The sequence below is a fragment of the Rhea pennata genome, chromosome 5 (genome assembly GCF_028389875.1).
Source record: "Rhea pennata isolate bPtePen1 chromosome 5, bPtePen1.pri, whole genome shotgun sequence".
NCBI lineage: Eukaryota > Metazoa > Chordata > Aves > Rheiformes > Rheidae > Rhea > Rhea pennata.
Genome location: NC_084667.1, coordinates 1,956,931 through 1,974,880, shown reverse-complemented (window position 1 = coordinate 1,974,880; position 17,950 = coordinate 1,956,931). Strand labels below are relative to the sequence as shown.

The following is a 17,950-nucleotide window of genomic DNA, read 5'->3' as shown; positions in this document are numbered from 1 at the left end:
TATCATACACCTTTTTTTTTGTAGAAATAAATGTGCATTTTAAATAAATCGTTCGAGATGTCCTGTTGACACTTAAATTCTCCTTTTAGATCTACATATGCAGGGAGACAGTATTGCAATAATCTTACTTTTCCCCTCTACTCCTTGCAAGAATGGGAATCTTAAGTCCTGTTAGAGAGAATAATCTCTCTGTAGTGCTGGATAGGAAGGGAAAGTAATCAGCTGGATATGTACTTTTTGTTTTCTTCTGTAATCACACATTCTTATTAAATTCTATCTTCTAGTATTATAAACCCTTTTCCTATAAGTCAGTAAGTGCAAATGTTAACACTGACCAAGATGAGCTGCTCAAGTTAGTCTGGAATACCACTCTTATCTGCCTTCTGCAGGTACTTGGGTAATGCTTACATCTATGTTCTGGAGACATTTAATCTGTTTAATGATGCTCCTTGCTTTGATGGCCAGTGGAGGAAAGACTTCAGCTCACTTCTCAACCAGGATGATTTTTATTTTAGTTGCAAACTAACTTTTGAGCCCTTCATACCACTAGGGATAACTACATTGCGGTGTTGGAGTTACCTGGACTACCTAATGCCAATGTTGTGTGCGTGCAAGAATGCTTTCTGAATGTATTTAATACAGCTTAAAGTGGTATGGTGTATCTATGAAGGTGAATACTGTTTTTATATAATTTTGTATGAAAAAATAACATCTGTTGCTCTGTTCTGTACATGTGCAAATAAATGTGGCTTTGTAGACTATTCTGGATGCCTGACTTTTTTCTGTGGCACAGGTGTATCACAGTCTTCATAGATTTAAAGTATTTATCATAATTGCAGGGTGACTGCATCTTAGAAGGTGTGTATTCAAAATTGTTTTAAGTTTATAGTTTTTAATTAATGCCTAATAAGTGAATATGTAATACTGCAACAATCTGATGGTAGTTGGCATGAAGAAAATTCATGTCATATGTCAAGTTGCAGCTAGGAAGTTATGGAAAGCTTTCAGAAGGGAAATGATCTGTAAGCTTATTTTCATAACATCAAGTTATATATTCTTCCTTTTTCTGGAAAGGAGAACATACTTTTGCATAATTTCAATTTAATTTAGTTGGGGGGGGAGAGATTGGTCTTTAGAGTTCTCATCTGAACTCATGATCTCAGTAGTGACAGACTTCAATGCTGTGGAGTACTGAAATTTACTGCTAGAAGAAACATGTCTATCCAGGGAGGAACTGTAATGTTCTTTTAGCACAAATTTACGGTGTGGGAAGGCTCCTTGTGCTTTTCTCTTAACAAGTTCAGTTTTTTTTTTTCTTTCAGATTCTTCAGTCCTTTTAACTTCACCCTGTCTACCTCTGCTTCTCTCCAACTGAAAAATCATACTTAACTTCTTGTCCATCACCTTAACAGTATTTCCTTCCCCTTTTCTTAGAGCATCTGAGAGGAGGTAGATTAATGTGCTTGATAAAATGCCTTTCCTCTGAAGGACAAAAAGCAAAAGAATGAATGTCTTATTCGAATTGTTAAACTTTACAATTTACCACAAGCAATGAATACTTATACAGGCTAGTTGAGTAAATGTTACTCATTTGCATGTTTCAATTAACTTCATATATCAAATTGCTTTTAGAAGCCATTTTAAATCTTTTGTTTAGATTTTTTTTAACATTGGGTATTTTAAAAGTTGAATTTGAGTAATTCAATGTTGAGTAGTACTACTTCTGTGATATTACATAGGTTTTAATTGATAATATTGTAGCCATTACAGAAAGCTGGAGAAGTGCGTTGCTAGTTGGAAGCCACGGTACATTGTTTCAGAGGAATATACTGACAGGGTTTATAATAACAACGTGGTGGGTCCTGGTAACTGGACTAAGGAGTGGATTGATTACATTTAATTTCTTGTTTCAGGTTATGTTACAGGCAGCGATATATTTTTGACAAGGTGAAAATACAGGAGTGTTTTTGTTGCAGAGTTGCAAAGCAGGTGATGTATCTAATAGCTTAATGTCTAAGTTATAAGTAGCTTAGAATAATAGAAGCTTTACAGTACTGTTTATAGTCAGCTTTGCTAGATCTGAGAAACTCAGTGCAACCTTAAATCTGTAATAAGTTCAGAAGAATAGTTTTCTAAAAGCTAGATATTGCAAACTGGTGAAGTAATATGCAAGCCTTTATAAAGCAGTAGTCTTTTTAGTGATTTAGTTATGTTTACTCTCAAAGTCTCATTCTGTAACCCTGAAACAATTTCAGAGCCATGGATAGGGCTGAGGCAATAGATGCAATTTCCTTCCTCAGTCGCCAGTCACCTGTTTCAACTGCTTGACAATTTAGAGACTGCATTTGATAAAACAGTTTGGGATTTCTGAGAATTAAGGGCAGGGAGCATAGGGGTTAGAGAAATGAATAAGATGTTTACTCATTTCTGTTCCCCATAGCATTAAAAGGAAAAAGGTAATTAGTATTAAAAGGAAAAAGTCCTTGTTCTCTTCTCATTAATGTGGAAAAATGAATGATAAAAAAGGGGGGGAAACTAATCTTAAACAAAATTAAGATGCTTTCATATTTCACATGCCATGTATGGTCAAGGCGTGCCTTGTGGAAAGTTAACATCAGATGGTCCCTTCTAGGTTTAAGGATGAATTTAGAAGACTTTCTAAGAGTGCTTTTAAACTGTGCATTGACTCTATACCATTTACTTGTCTTAATTTCCTTCAGTCCTGATACAGAGAGAAACTGGAAGACTCCAAGAATGTGTTTTTTACCCTGATGTTCCACTCAGTCCTTGTCAAAGTAGATTTTTGCAGACTGTTCCTAAATTATAAGCTGAAACCTGACTTTGCATAAAAGATGCACCTCTTCAAATTTCTGCTTCCTTACTTAAACTGACATCTCTGTGCTTAATGTGAGTAATTAAATATTAGAGATCTGTGTTTCAGAGGATATCATTTGGCTTTTTCAGATTTTTCTCATTTTATTAAAAAAACCCTTTGTTTTGCTACTAACTTTGTTCAGACAATTGTTAATAGGTGAGAGTGTTTTATTATATGGAAAAATGTGAGGTATTCAGAGCTAGGAAGTACATTATCAAGATTCAAAGTAATCTAAGTTGCCAAGTTCCATAGTTTTCTAGAAATGCACTGTTAATTGTCATGTTTGCGACCCCTTTTGTAATGGGAAAGCAATATTTGCTTTTTCTTACAATTTGTTACCCTGGCTGAAAGAGTTGGTATAAATCTGGATGATGAATGACTGGCACCTGTTTAGGTTTATTTAACTAGAAGAATGGTGAATTAATGTTTATTCTCTTCTGATTTATTAATTTTAAAAAGATACTTGTTAACAAAATCTTTTTGGTGTGATATTTTGTGTAAAAGTTGATCTGCATTTTCACCTAAATATCCTAAGTCAAAAGAATTATATTATAAGAGCTTTGGCCATGGACCATATTTTCCCATATATTAAGTGCAATATTCAGCACAGTTAAACCTTAAGTTCTGAATGGAATCTCTTGGTGCTATCATAAAAATATAACCAAAACTGTACATAATATTATACTTTGTATACATACTTAGAAGAATTTGTACAAACTTATGATTTGCTTTGGGGTCGTTAATGTATATACTGAATATTCTAGGAAATGCAATGTCTTGTGTTAATACAGGACCATATCTTAAAAGACTTATCCAATGTGCCCAAGCATACTACCCAATTTATTTAAATCACCTTATTCAGTTTACTGTGAATTTTAATGTCTTAAGGGTTCTCTGTATTTCTAGCTCAGTAGTTAAAGCTACTAAAATGCCATTCCCCATAGAAAGCTAATCGTTTCATCCTAATGACAACTGTTGGAAATAGAGCTTGCTATTTCATTAGCACTGTCTGTCTTTGCATGTATAATAGTACTCACATTTGTAACTTAAGTTCTGCAGAAGTGTATCTAATTTTCCTTGCCAAATAGAAATAAAGCAAAGTCTCTATCTGCTATAAAGTTTTCAACTTTGTCCTTTGGAAACCAGCTATGATAAACTCCATTAATCTTTATCTTTGACTTCAGTTCAAAGGTGATTGGAAGTTATGTTTGTATAATGTCTGCAACTATGGGACTTGCAGAATAAAAGAATATTTGATCTAAATATGATTTATTATTGAGGTTAGAAATAAATTAGAACAAAGATAAGGGCACTGGCAATCAGCCTTCTAACAGCTTTAAACCTAGATGAGTGACTATTGAGACCGTAAGCTACACAATGAACCCAGAATAACTTGAAAATTGCAGACATAAGTTAAACAGAGTTACTATGTAACATTTTTAGCATCTTCATAAAAGACTTGAATTAGTTTAGGTTTGTTTTGAATACAAAGGCACCTCTCCACAGGAAATGACAAGTTAGAGCTGAAAGTAGCTCAGACTTCCAAATATTGTAATACAGTGCAGATTTTAAGGTCTTTTAATTTGTCTCCTCTGCAAACTTGCTGAACTACTTAATTTTAGGTGTCAAATACCTGGCTTTTCTATTTTAAGGTGAATCATCTCCATGTTACTAAGGTCAAAAATTGACCCTTAATCTTTCCAGGCCATGACTGGTTTGTCCCATGGTTGGTATGCAACATTATGAAAGACTCTGACCAGCTTTTTATCTTGGCAAGATAAAAATTGTCTTTTTTTCTGATTTTTGAACAATGCTCAGCATATATAGAGACCCCCAAATGTAATTTTTAATATATTCCTTCTTAACAGTTTGCTGTAATCTGCAGAGACTCAAGAATGGGAAGAAAATACCTGTTTTAGTTTTCTTTGCACCAGATTCCCTTGAATTTTTCATGTTTTAGCTGCCGTCATTCCCCTTCTCCCACTTCACTTCCTACAGATAAACCTGAGGGACTCGGGGAAAGGGACACAATCGCTGGCACTGTGAGCAGCAGAAGATCCAGGGAACGGAGGAGGAGAACGCGCATGCTGTGCAGGGGGCGATCAAAGCTAGGCAGGAGAGAGCAAGGGGAGAGCAGTTCTCGACTGTGCCTTCCCTGGTGCGTGACACAGCTTTATGCCTGATTACCTAAGAGAGGAGGCAGCTGCAGCACGGAGTCACAGGAGAGGCCTGTCCAGCTATCAGGTTATGTGGCAAAGGAGGGGGCCAAAGTGTTAGCCTGCAGCTGGAGGGCATGTCACCTCCTGTGATATCTCTGTTTGCAGGACATTGCTGGTTAACATGTCCCTGGCTGCAGTTCGCTCTGTGCCCTCTCCTACTCTCCAGCAGTTGCATTCGCTTGCCGGCTCTTAGATCAGGCTAAACACTAGCGTCTGGTGCTGGATTTTGGAGTAAGAGGCAGGGCCTAGCGCTCTCCTGCGAGTGAGATTCAGCATAGGTCATGGAAAGGGAAGGCAGAGCCGATGATACGCAAGTCCCACGCGGGACTGAAGGAAGGGCAGGACTACAAGGAAGCATATGACTGCGGCTGTGACCTGGCTGGGAAGGAATGCATGTTCTTGAGATGCTATCAGGAAGGGAGCGAGCAGAGGTTATCCCAGGTGGGAGAGCTGAAAAGGAAAGCTGAAGCCCATTTTGTAGTTAAATAGATGTAGTGTGTACAGGTGTTCAAAAAGTACAGGACAGTGATGTGAAACATCTGAAGCAAGGCTTACTTCTACTGCAAACCACTCTGTAGGACTTCATTTATACAAGTCCATACCTATATGCAACCAGTGTGCAACTCATTGCAAAGTTATTCCTTAAAGGAGTAATTACTCCTTTGACAAAACATTTTTGTAACTCCGTATTGTTAATAAGTTGCTAAGAAACAGAGGGTATTCCTTAAAATACAGGACACATTATCTGCCTAGTATCAGTGTAGTGCTCTGTGATACATGCTGCAGCGAAGGCATGTGGATTTCTAATGGTCTTAAGAGCCCAAAAGGTATCCAGACCTTTAAAAGCAACTTGAGCAGAGAAAGTGTTCCCCATGGGAAAGGATTGTTCTTAGTATCTAGTGCGTGGGAAAACTCCAAAAGAATTGTGTGGAAACATTTATATTCTGAGATCCTGATGATTACCCACGGTCTAAGATATATCCATACACACAAACTATAGTCTATTAAAAAAAAAAAAAAAAAGGTGAGAAAAATGTTATATTAGTATATACTAGTCATATTAGTAATCACGCAAATTCAATACAAAAGAACCTGATAGAGCCTAACTTTTGATGTGACCATAACTGGTTTCTTTGTATTCAAAACACTAGTCTAGCTTTCAGAACTTAGTTAATTATTAAACATATGTGTATAATCAGGACACCTGACTTTGCAGATTGCTAGCAGAGTTAGCATAGTGTACTTCTGTTTAAGCAGATGAGAGGAGGACAATGGGATTATAAATTTACTTGCAATATTTTGTTAGACTAAGAAAATAGCGTAGAATGTTCTTGTTAACTGAACGTCAATTGAGCTTTCACAGTTTCAGTACTTTCTAGATTTACTCTAACATGTCAAGGGCCTTGGATCAGAGAATTTTGCTGTTAGTAATTTCATTTTTAACAGATCTGCAGTGTACAAAGGTACTTTCAGAATGGAAGAAGTGTGGTGATCACGAATGTGAGAGTAAGTAAAAGAAAGTTTTGGGTTGTTTTTTCCCCCCACAGGAGATCATGATATATATATATACATATATATATATAGCTGTTACAAACTGTAATGTTGAAAATAGTGATGAAACACTGAAAGAAAATAAGTACTCAGAAAATATATTTTTGTTGTCAATATGCTAAGTTTCTGAACGATAGATTTCTTTTTAAAAAAAGAAAAGGGAATATCTGAAAATTTTGCTTGCTGGGTTGTGTTGTGTAAATATATAAAAGATCAAAGTTCAGTAAAAATATTCTTGGATAAGTAGTTTTCCTAGGGTTTCCTTAAACTGGTCAGTATAAAGCTTTAAAATATTTTTTTTAGCTCTTTTGTTACAGATATAAAAATCCTTTAGAAAACAAAAAATCATAGCCTATCGACTCGGAAATAAGACTTGTATCTTGTGTTTACATTACATTCATAGACACATTCTGCAAAATATTTTTTCTACTGTAAGTAAATTACTTGGTTTGGGTTGTGTGTTTTTTTTTTTTTTTAACTTGTTCTTGTGAAAGACACGGTTAATATGTCCTCTTTACTTATTTTTCTGCTTTGGTATCAGGTAAGAGCAATAACTCGTTAGAGAAATCCTGGGGAGTAAACAGCTCTGCAGGAGACAACCAGGCCACTGAATCACAAGTGGGCAGCGATAAATAATGGATAATTTATTCATTGGATTACTGTTGTGAGACTTGCCGTAATCATACACAGTTCGAGCAGTTTTTAAATTGTCTCCTTTGGGTTTGCACCCTTATTAATTGTTGCACTTTCAAAGAGCATAGCTTATTTTCTCTACAGAAGAAAGCTGGAATTTACTAAAGAAACCTTAGACTTTCTCTGCTGATGGATCTTTACTTTGCTACAGAGGAAAATTTTCCTGTGGAAAGGGATTGACTTCACTGGGCTCTGGATGCTCACAGATGTCTGTCTTTCAGAAAGCTGGTGGAATAGGCCCCAAACTGACTATAGCACACAGTAATACTTTTTGTGGGAGAGCAGGGGTATAGAGAAAGAGAACTGAAAGCCATTCAAATGAATTGGAAACTTTGTTTTTGATAATGTGAGAGTTTATGGTTTATAATGCTTAAATTTATCTCTTATTTAAATAATATTAATGTATTCAAAGTAGAGGACAAGTTTCCTGAAATAATTACTAGATTCAACTTGCAAAATATAAAATTATAAATATTCCTGGAAAATATTTGTTAGCTGTTTAGATCTGCCTCTAATACTTGAACTTGCTAATTCTTCACAGACATATCAGCACTGAAAGCTTGCCTGAATAACAATTGAAAAATGATGCATGTACAGGACGGGCTTTTCCCCTTGATGTCAGTAGTAAATGGGATGGAAAGCAGGACAAGACTGCTGCTTTGCATTCTGTATTTTCAGTAGGTTTCCACTTGCCTGTTAAATGGTGCAGTGTCATCATAAAGCACATGTTGATGTATTAACATTTCAGTGTAATTATATACATCATCTTCAATATGCTATTTGACTTCAGAAAAATTGGCTGCTATAGTTATTTGTTTCTTTCTTTCTACATACCATTCCAGCGGCAATGAGCAGAGTTCAAGCCACTACAGACTACTTAGGACCTGATTGCCGGTATCTCAACTTCAAAACAGGGGAAGAGATAATTGTATACTCCAAACTTTCAAGGAAAAGTGAAAATTTGTGGACAGGAAGTGTAAGTACTTCAATATGAAAGACTTTACCCATAAAATAATTTAGATAATATAATAATAGCATAACAACAGTCTGCTTGCTTGTAGGGGTTTTCCATCTCTTTTCTAATATTAACTAGTCATCACTCAGCATCATATTTGGGATATGGGTCATTATTATTATTATCTTTTTATAGAAAGAAAAATCAAACTTGGCCAAAGATCAAACATGGAGAGACAAAGTCAAGATAAGAATTCAGGTTTTGTCTCCTTTGTCCAATCATTTGGCTATTTGATTGTGTTTGGTTCCCTTAAAAACATTCAGGTCTATTGGGCCAGGTATCTACTTATGGGCCAGCAGGTAAAGAGTTGTTGCAGCTGCTTAATCAGAGATGCAGTACTGTGACCTGCCTTCACAGTTCAGTGCTCAAGTAAAGTTCCCATGAAGTTATCAGGTGTGTTTAGTGAGCTGGAACAATTGACAACCTAGTTAGGTTGTCAGGTAACTTGGTTACTACATGACTGTTCATGTAGTTAAGTTTTAACTAAGAAGCAATGGGTGCATTGATCCAAACCCAAATGCTAGTAAAACTGTTCAAGTGCTCCAGAAATGGAATAATAGTTAACTTTTTTTTTTTTGGTAAATTATCTGTAACATTCATTGTCTAACAGTGAAATGCTGTCTTCCTTTTTTCCATTTGAGAACATCTTGGCAGGTAATTCACTCTTCCTTGCTGTCCAGCATGTTTTCCTCCATTAGGACTATGTGCAATGCTCTGACAACTCAGTTGTTGGTTTCTAGGTCAGACTGACCCTTACTTGTGTTTGTATAATTCTTTTGGGTATTAACATCTATTTATTTTCTGTAGTGTTGCCATCTTCTTTTCAGTTGTAGCCAACCATGCACGTGGATTTCATATCCTACTCTTCTTGTAACTTACTGTGATTCATTTGTTATTAAGGCAGGTTTTTTCTCACACTTGAGTCAATGGGAACTTTGCAGACGATTTTAGTAACAGCTGAGTGAGACCACCTGTGCACACAACACTGTCTTCAGCTGAAGCTGTGCTAAGGCTACTGGTTTGAGTCTGCACACACTTTTATAAACATAGAACAGAAAATAGCAGCATGGATTAATGTACTTCTTTTTGCTTTCTGAAATGGCAAAGGGAACGCTTTTGTGAAGGAAGAATTTCTTCACAAAACTTTAAAGAAACAACAATTTGTCTTGATCTAACAAAAGGAAGGGGTTAGGGGCAGTCCTGTAAACTTACTCTTTTTTTGTTCCTACTTTTCTAGCATACATGCAAGTACCTAACATACTTATTACTAAATTTTAAATGTTCTCATTCCTTTTATATTTTTACAGAAAGGAAAGCATTTTGGGTATTTCCCAAAAGATGCCGTGAAGGTTGAGGAAGTTTTTATTGGGGAGGAAGTTGAAGTGCCTACTAAGGTAAACCAGTATCACAAGATTTTCCTACCTAGTTCACAGCAATTAGAAATCCAATATCCAGTTAGAAATTCAAGTATCAATGCATTTTTATTTCAGACAATTCAAATTATTTGTGCATTTATTGTCCTCTCTTGAAATCTGATGATCTAAGCTAATTTTTATCTAATAAACCATATACAGCCTTTAGGAATAGCATAGTTACCTAAATTCTTTTGTGTAAAATTACACATAGGTACAATTACATAGAGGAAGAATAAAGATACACTGTTGTATTACATGGTGCTATATAAAATTACTAAAGAAAACATTTTAAAAGTTAATATTGTTCCTTTAGGAGACTGATTTCCTCTGTCTTGATGGAGATGAATACATTTTTGAAAACGAAGATAGCATACTACATGATCATGACAAAGAAAGTGAATATTCATCACCTGATGCAGAATCAAAGCTGTATGAAAATGAACTATTAAAATATACAAGAGACTCTGTCCAGAAGGAACAGAGAGTTGAATCAGTTTCTGAAAAGGATTCCAAGGAATCTCACAGTCAAGAAGAGTCTGCAAGCAAAACGTTGCTCAGAGAAAACGAGAACAGAAAAGATGCTGAACAGCCACAAACTCAAAACACTCTTCCATTAAAGCCCATTACAACTGAATCTAGCTGGACGGTTTCTGATATTGCAGGATGGTTCATCACAGGAAGTAAAAATGATGAGGAGACCATACAGGCCGTTACTGCATCTTTAGAAGAAAATACGTACATTGGCAGAAAAATAGTGACTGCTGAAAATGATTTAGAAGAGCCAAGTGATAAGGAGGAACAAGAGCCCACAGCATCTGGTTGGTTTCAAGGTGGACTGACAGACCTTCTCTATTTTGGTAAAGAGAATGTGGATGTTAGTTTGGTATCAGAAGAAAACAATCCACAAATCCATGATGTTTCTCATGTGGCTGGATATTCTGATAATGAACATGAAACAGTAGTTACAGAAGTATTGACAGAAGAAGAACAAAAAAGTGAAAGCCATGAATCCAAATCAAATTGGTTTAATTTGGGTTTAAGTAACGTTCTAAATTTTGGGCAAGCTGAGAAAGATGCAATTATGGATGACCAGCAGTGCAGAGAAATAGAGGATGAAGCAAATAAGAATGAAGAAATACAGACTTCAGAACAGGAAGAATCACACATGGACAAAGAATCACAGGAGTCCATTAAAGCAGTGGCAGATGAAGAAGACAAAAATAATTATACACCAGAAACAACAGATTCAAACAGTAACATGTCAAATCCTTGGATGCTACCAGCAAGTGTACATACTCTTAATGACATCACCAGCACCTCAAATACCACAGAATCATCCTCCGATATACCAACAGGTGACAAAGAGAAGCTAATTGAACCTTACAGTTCAGAACAAGACTCAGTATCAGAAATCCAACTGCTGAAAAGCACAGAAACTGAAGAGAGAAGTCAGGAGCCAGAAAGCAAACACGGCCAGTCAGGTTGGTATAAAAATGTCTATAATAGCTTTGTAAGTTTTAATATGCATATAGCTGATAATCAACAGGGACATGAATCAATTGCATCCGATCAAATTTCTTCTTCTTCTAGCCCATCTCAGAACTTTGATCCCATAGACACAAAAAATGCAAAAGGAAAGCCTGACATCTGAAGAATGGAGGCACTTCTTCTCTCTCAGTCATTTTCCAGACATGCTGAAGTTTCAGAGTTCAACAATGAAAGAAGAAAAAGTGCTGAGTTTGCAAGAGGGATGTGTATTTTAGTGAATAAATCTCTCGGACTGAAAACGATGATGAAATAGCACAAGGAAACAAAAACACAACAATTGAAGGACAAGCAAATCAGAGAGGTAGTGAAAAGTTGCCAGAAAAGGGAGATGTGAGTCCAACCCAAGACAGCAATCTCTTTTCCTCACTAGCTGTACATAGTAATGAATGCAGTAATAAAAAAAGCAGCACATATTGCCAAATTAGTCAAAGATAATGATGCTTCACATATTTTGCCTGTTGAAACCCAAGGAAAACCTGAAGTATCTCAAGGACAGTGTATACATGTTTAGTTACTGCAGTTCTGAAAAACATGTTTCCAAGAGTAGCGAAAGTCAGGCAACCTCCCTTATAAAAGGTTGTTACAATGTCCCTGTCTCCAAATATTCTGTTCATTTACCATCAGAATTAAATTTTTGAAATATGGTAGATTCACAGGTACAAGTTTTTTATTCTAGTAAGCAGGATGCACTCACAAAAGATGAACCAAGTGAAGAAAGAGGACAGAGTAGGTGTGAATGAAGAAATGTGCACTTTTAGCCGTCAGGAAATTAAAATTTACCTACAGGAAAAATCCACAATGGAAAGAGCTGAAATAGTGCAAAAAGAACAAAATAACTTCAAGATGTGTGCAAGAATCTGTTAAAAAAAAAAAAAAAAAAAAAAAAAAAAAAAAAAGCCAAGTTCTCAGGAGCTGACAGCAACTGCAGATAATTATCCAGACATCGGGAAGATCCCATGTGACAGTAAGGTCTTACCCTGGAAAAGTCAGAAAAACGCAAGCCAATTGAATGCTGTGATACAGAACAAAATTCAGCATCAAAAAGCCAGTTCATAATGGATACTGATGTAAAAGAGAAAATTAATTAACCAGAGGATAATTAACCAGAGGATAAAAATGATCAACTGGGTTTTGATGAAAACAACGTCAAAGATTTCAGCCTGGATATTTTACCTGATCAACAGAATCAGAAACATGAAGAGCCCCAAGAGTTCATTACTGACCAGCCTTTCATTCCTTGCTACTCATCTAATGACCTCCATCTGACAGACACCAAAACCTTAGAAGAAAGTGGTCATCTGGAAGAAATACAGAGTTTCAGAATGAAAGATAAAAATTGCTCGCTGGGAACAGAAGAACTAAGCTTCCATGTAAAATACTAAGGGGAAAAAAATCCTCGTGACAGTGCAACAAGATACAAAAATACAGATAATGAATCTGAGTATCAGAAGACACCACCAGACACTACTTCAAAAGACAAGGTAATACTGAAGTTTTCAGGTGAATCCAAACCTAAAGAAATTGATACGGAAAATTCAGTAACAGTGGAAGCAGCAGAGCAGCCATATGATAACAGTCTTACTAAACATGAACTTTTATCCCAGACGTCCTCTGAGAAAGAAGATAATTTCAAAAGAAAACAACCAGCATTACAGTTAGTCCTGTAAGAATATCAACCTAGAAAGCCAGAAAGCTTTTAAAAAAGCCGATGAGTTAAATTCCAGCAACTCCGTGTCACACACAAGCCTGACTGATAAAGAGTATGTTGAAAAGGAAGATGCAATTCTAAATAAAAGCATGGATAACACTGAAAAAACAACCGCTGCTGATAAAACAAGAGAGAAGAGGGAAAGACTCAAGAAAGATGCTGAAAAACAAGGGAGGAACAAAGTCCAAAAATATAAATGGTAATAGTGATATTCTAAGAGAAAGGGTTGCAGGTAGTATTTTTACCAAATCATCACGGTTCTTTGGAGATGTATTTAGTAAGACTATAGAAAAAAGTCTGAATACACAGACTTTGTCCAAGACCCAAATGAAAGTAAGGCTGGCACTGGACATATAAAAAGGAGGTAGAATTAAATAAGGTACAGAGGAATGAGGATGACTTAAGAGAGAAGGAATCCAAACAAGAAAAACATACTACTAAAATTGCAGAAGATGCAGAAAATGACAAAAACAATTAAAAATAATGAAAGATAAATTTGAGGAAGGACTATGTGGCATTCTGGAAAAAAAATACTGCTGCAGAACGAAGCAAAAACCAGGAAAGTGACAAAATCAGAATCTGGGAGACAGAATTCATTCCCAAGAAAACAGCAAAAATAGCCAAATATTGTTGCCTAACCCATTCATTATATACTGTAATTATGTACTTAACTTATGTAAAGTTAAAAGTTAATTTTATGTAAAGTTAAAATTTTATGTAAAGTTAAAGATGTTAAACAACCGTTACAGCAGCTCTGTGAGGGAAACAAACTGGTGATGCTACACCAGCAATTTGAAAAGATTCATCATGAAATCACTGCTTATTCATGTTAAGACGATTAACATTGAATAAATAGTCATTTTTTTCTACATTGTTAGGCAAAGTTTGGTTATTTTATTTTTTTTGTTTATTTGTTTTCTTCCTTTTTCTTTTCTTTTTTTCCGTTTTTTCCTTTTTTTTTTTTTTTTTTTTTGGAAAGTTGTATTTTATCTGCTTTGGAAAATTTAACCTTTAACCCAAGTTAGTGAAACTGATTTTGCTAGGTGCCTTCAGCACACCTCAGCTAGGTGCCTTTCCTGAACATTTATTTTAATTACTTTATTACAACAACAATTTTGCCTAAAGCTCTGTCCTTGAAACCCTGCTCTGAGACCGTTATTTGAACCAGTATTTCTTAAATCATAAATCTGTAGCTTGTTTGTATTCTAATGTAGCACTCCAGGGTTTGGCTCTGACTACAGGAAAAACGAACAAAAAATCAGAATCTGAACAGAGATTATTATCTTGTAAAAATTATAGGGAAAACGTGGAATTCTCTGAAAATAAACATTATTTCACTTCACAATTATTTACAGGAATAGGCAGTAAAAGAAAACTACTGGAAGAAATGCCAGAGAAGGAACATGAGATGGATACAGCTGTAGATGGTGAACACAACACTGAGCAACATTCCAAAGCAATAGTGGGTCCAGCAGTAAACAGGGAAGAAGAAATCCACGGTTCAGTGGTTCATTTGCCATTTGATGTCAAAAAATCTTTCTCAGATGCCGTTTTACAAATTCAGCACTACATTCCAAGTAATGGTAAGTGTAAAGTTTCTTAATTCGAGGGGAAAAAAAATGGAATCTAAAAAAATTGGAATTTATTAATGTAATTCCAATATTAATTATGTAGATATGGCATATACACTATAATACTTATATGCTTATAAAGACTTATATACTTATGCAATACTTATATAGACAACTAATGTAAAACCTGTCTTTTCTTGTAAACAAACCAGAAGGCGGTTGGATGTATCAGATGCTTCTGTGTTTGAATGCTCTTGAGATTGGGGAATTCATAAAATCTGTATTTTCAGCAATGGCAAGAATTATCAAAAAGGTAAGAATTCTTTAAGTGAAGCTTTTTGACACTAGTGCAAAATTAAGCGGTATTGGACACTTTCACAAAGTTCCTTTAAAAAAATAAATAAATTAAATAGACCTTTCGTAGTCCCCTTGCTTCCTGGGGTGTCTGAAGCTAAATGAGACAGAGCTGGAACATGGAAGTGTCAAGTTAGCTGCTGTTCACCTGCCTCTCTCATTTGTACTGCAGAATGTGAGGTGATGAATTTAGTGTGTTTACAGAATAGACAGAAAATATTTCAGTAGTCAAAATAGCAACATTATTTCTTTTAAGGAAACTTGTGGCTCCCTCTAGTTGTCATGAAATTACTGATTAAATTTCCTAGAATTTAGAAATCCTGGTTTGAGATGCGTAAGATGATTAAAATATTTGAGTAACTTCAAAGCTTTGGTTCCCAAAGCTACAGTAATTCATGACTGCAAAAAATACTCTTCTCAGCTAATACGTCCACGGAGCGGCGCGCCGTCGGCTCCGGTAACGTCGCTGCTTTGGCTCAACCGGGTTTAGACCCGGTAACCGAACTTCAGGAACCGCGGGCGGGGTTTTGGGGTTTTTTTGCGTGTTTTTATTTTTTTTCCTTCCCCCGTTGGCGGTGTCCCGCACGCTGCCGCTCCCGGCGCGGGCAGCGCAGGCTCCGTCCCGGGAAGCGGGCCGCGCCGCGACGCCGCGGCCTGCAGCCCGCTCGGCGCTCCGGCAGCCGCGAGGCAGCTCCACCTGCTGCCCGGCCCCGCCCGCAGAGCCCAAGCGGGGCCTTTTCCGAGGAAAGCGGGCGGGTTCCTCAGGAGCGCGGGGTTTTTGCGAGGTTCTGTTGGCAGGAGCGAGAAAACGGGGTAAGTGTCCCCAAAAGCGATTCGCTTTAATGCGGCACCGCCTGGGCGCGTAGGCGCCCTCTCTCCCCTCCCCTGGCAGTGGTATCGCCCGCTCCGCCCCGCTGCTGCTGCACCCCCCCTCTTCCTTGTGGCAGTGGTACGGCCCGCCGCCGATCCCGGGCTGCTCCCCCGCGCTTCTCTCCCCCCCCCTCGCGTCTTGGCCGCAGTGGTTTCTTCCCGCGCTTCCCCCCTCCCCCTCCGGCAGTAGTACAGGCCGGTTGTCAAGCGACGGGGCCGGAAGGGGGCCCGGCGCCGCAGCAAGATGGCGGCCGGCGGCGGCGGCGGGGCGGCCTTGGACGTCGCCGCGGCCGGCTGGTGGCTGGGCCTGCGGGAGACCGCGCGGCGCTACTGCGGGCTGGCCCTGGAGGGGGCGCGCAGGGTGAGCGCGGCGGCGACGGCGGAAGGGGGCCCGCGACCGCCCTCGGCGTGGCGGCTCCTCTGAGGGAAGGAAGCGGCTCCGCCGGGGGGGTGCGGGGGGTTGTAACGGCTTTTCTGCACCTTGGCGCGTGCTTGCACACTCGTTACCGCTCATAACCACGAGCTGCATCGCGCGGATCCTTTCGGGAAAACGGTGGTGTTGGCTTGCAAAATAGAGGATGTGAGTGTGTCTAACACGTGCTAAATCATTCGCTCAACCCGGTACGTTGTTTTGGCGCACAGTTATTTGCGTAGGTCAATATTTTTGTATAAATCTTTAGCTTTTCCTAGAACTTTTTCTTCCAGTAAATCATAAAACAGTTTTCAGTACTGATGCTTTTAGTGGTGAAACATAAAGACAGCCTGAAGAAAATTTTTCCATAATTGGGATGTTCAAGAGTGAAAACTCAAAAGGGTTTTATTTAACTGTGACTATGTTATGATCTTTTCTTCCATTTTTTTTTGGGGGGGAGGGGGGTCACTTAGTAAATGAATAATTTAAAAATCAAAGGCTTCTGTTAACCATTCTCTGAGTTTTGAAAAAATAATATACAAGCCTGCATTTATTGCCTTAGCAGTAAAGAGTAAGTCAGCTATGCCCATTGAATGTATAATCTTTTCTTTCACTGAAGCTTTTGACTTCCTTTTCCAGGCTGTGGCTTCACTGCCTGAAGATATGAGACCTGGTCCTGATGTGTATGGTTTCCCGTGGGAAATAGTGATTTGTGCTGGCATTGTTGGTGTCTTTACAGTTTTCCTATTTCTGTACAGAGGTTATCAATCAGTAAGTATTCAAGTTACGTGCAGATATATAGACCATATTCATATTTTTATCGGTTGAAATTGTTACTATGTTCTTTACAAGTTATCTAATGTTGCAACATTTTAAGTCTGCTATGATTGAATTTAGACTCCCACTAAAAGAGGAGAAAAGTTGGGATGTAGCGTATTTTGTCAAGGCAGTAAGTGTTTACACGTTTACTGAGTGACTGTTGTTGTTCAAGGAAATTAAATAACATTCACCATAGTAAGGCTTCCTCTTTCCTTCCTTTTTTAATTTATATACTAGGCTTTTAAAACCAGTACAAACTATTTTTGCAGAATATGAAATTACGTGTATTTATTGTTGTATATGTTGATCTCTGAGACTATCCATAGTTATAGCAAGGCAAACTCAGCACATTCTTAGATCTTTCAGGACAGCTGTAAGCAAAAGCAATCTGGACGGATACCAGTCAAAGTATCCGTCTCTTAAAATACCTTGAACAGTGACATTGATTCTGTACATTGTAATACTGAATTGATTTTACTTTGTGTGCTGTTTGTGAGCACTAAGCTGATGAGTTTGAGAAATGTAGTACTGAAACCTTCTACCGCATAGATCACATTATATTTCTGTGGAAAGGTTTATTTTGGATCACGAGTAAATTCTGATCTGCCTACCAAACTCTCCCTGCTAATAAAGAAGTTGTCAGTGTCCATAACTTAGTATACTAAATTTCCCATTAATTTTGTGTGATCTTAAATAGCTGGAGTGTTGTTGGTGCTAAGTGTGCCAATTCTTGTTTTTGAAGAAAAGATAGGTAGTATTTTAACCTTTCAGAAATGAGCAACTGCATTTTTATTAAAGGTTCTAACACCTCCTTAGATCTGGAAAAATGCCACTTGGTATTTTCAAGAGCAAGGTGCTTATTTTCAAGAGGGTTCATATTTGTTTAAGTTAACCTATCTG

General features: G+C 37.5%; 1 protein-coding gene across 5 annotated transcripts in view; it reads left to right on the top strand.

The window, feature by feature from the left end:
• The first annotated feature begins 6,485 nt into the window (after nt 1-6,485).
• MIA2 (MIA SH3 domain ER export factor 2) overlaps nt 6,486-17,950 on the top strand; it is a 36,552-nt gene continuing 25,087 nt past the window's right edge. For 2 of the 5 annotated variants that reach the window (XM_062577329.1, XM_062577328.1), the window contains exons 1-2: nt 16,044-16,180; nt 16,871-17,002. In XM_062577329.1, coding sequence (XP_062433313.1) covers nt 16,064-16,180; nt 16,871-17,002 — 249 coding nt within the window. In that variant the 5' untranslated portion in view covers nt 16,044-16,063. Of the gene's footprint in view, nt 6,601-8,180; nt 8,315-9,660; nt 9,748-10,081; nt 11,250-14,379; nt 14,608-14,807; nt 14,909-15,750; nt 15,763-16,043; nt 16,181-16,366; nt 16,441-16,870; nt 17,003-17,950 lie in introns of those variants that run through there. The other 3 variants (XM_062577327.1, XM_062577331.1, XM_062577330.1) reach the window with 3 other exon arrangements.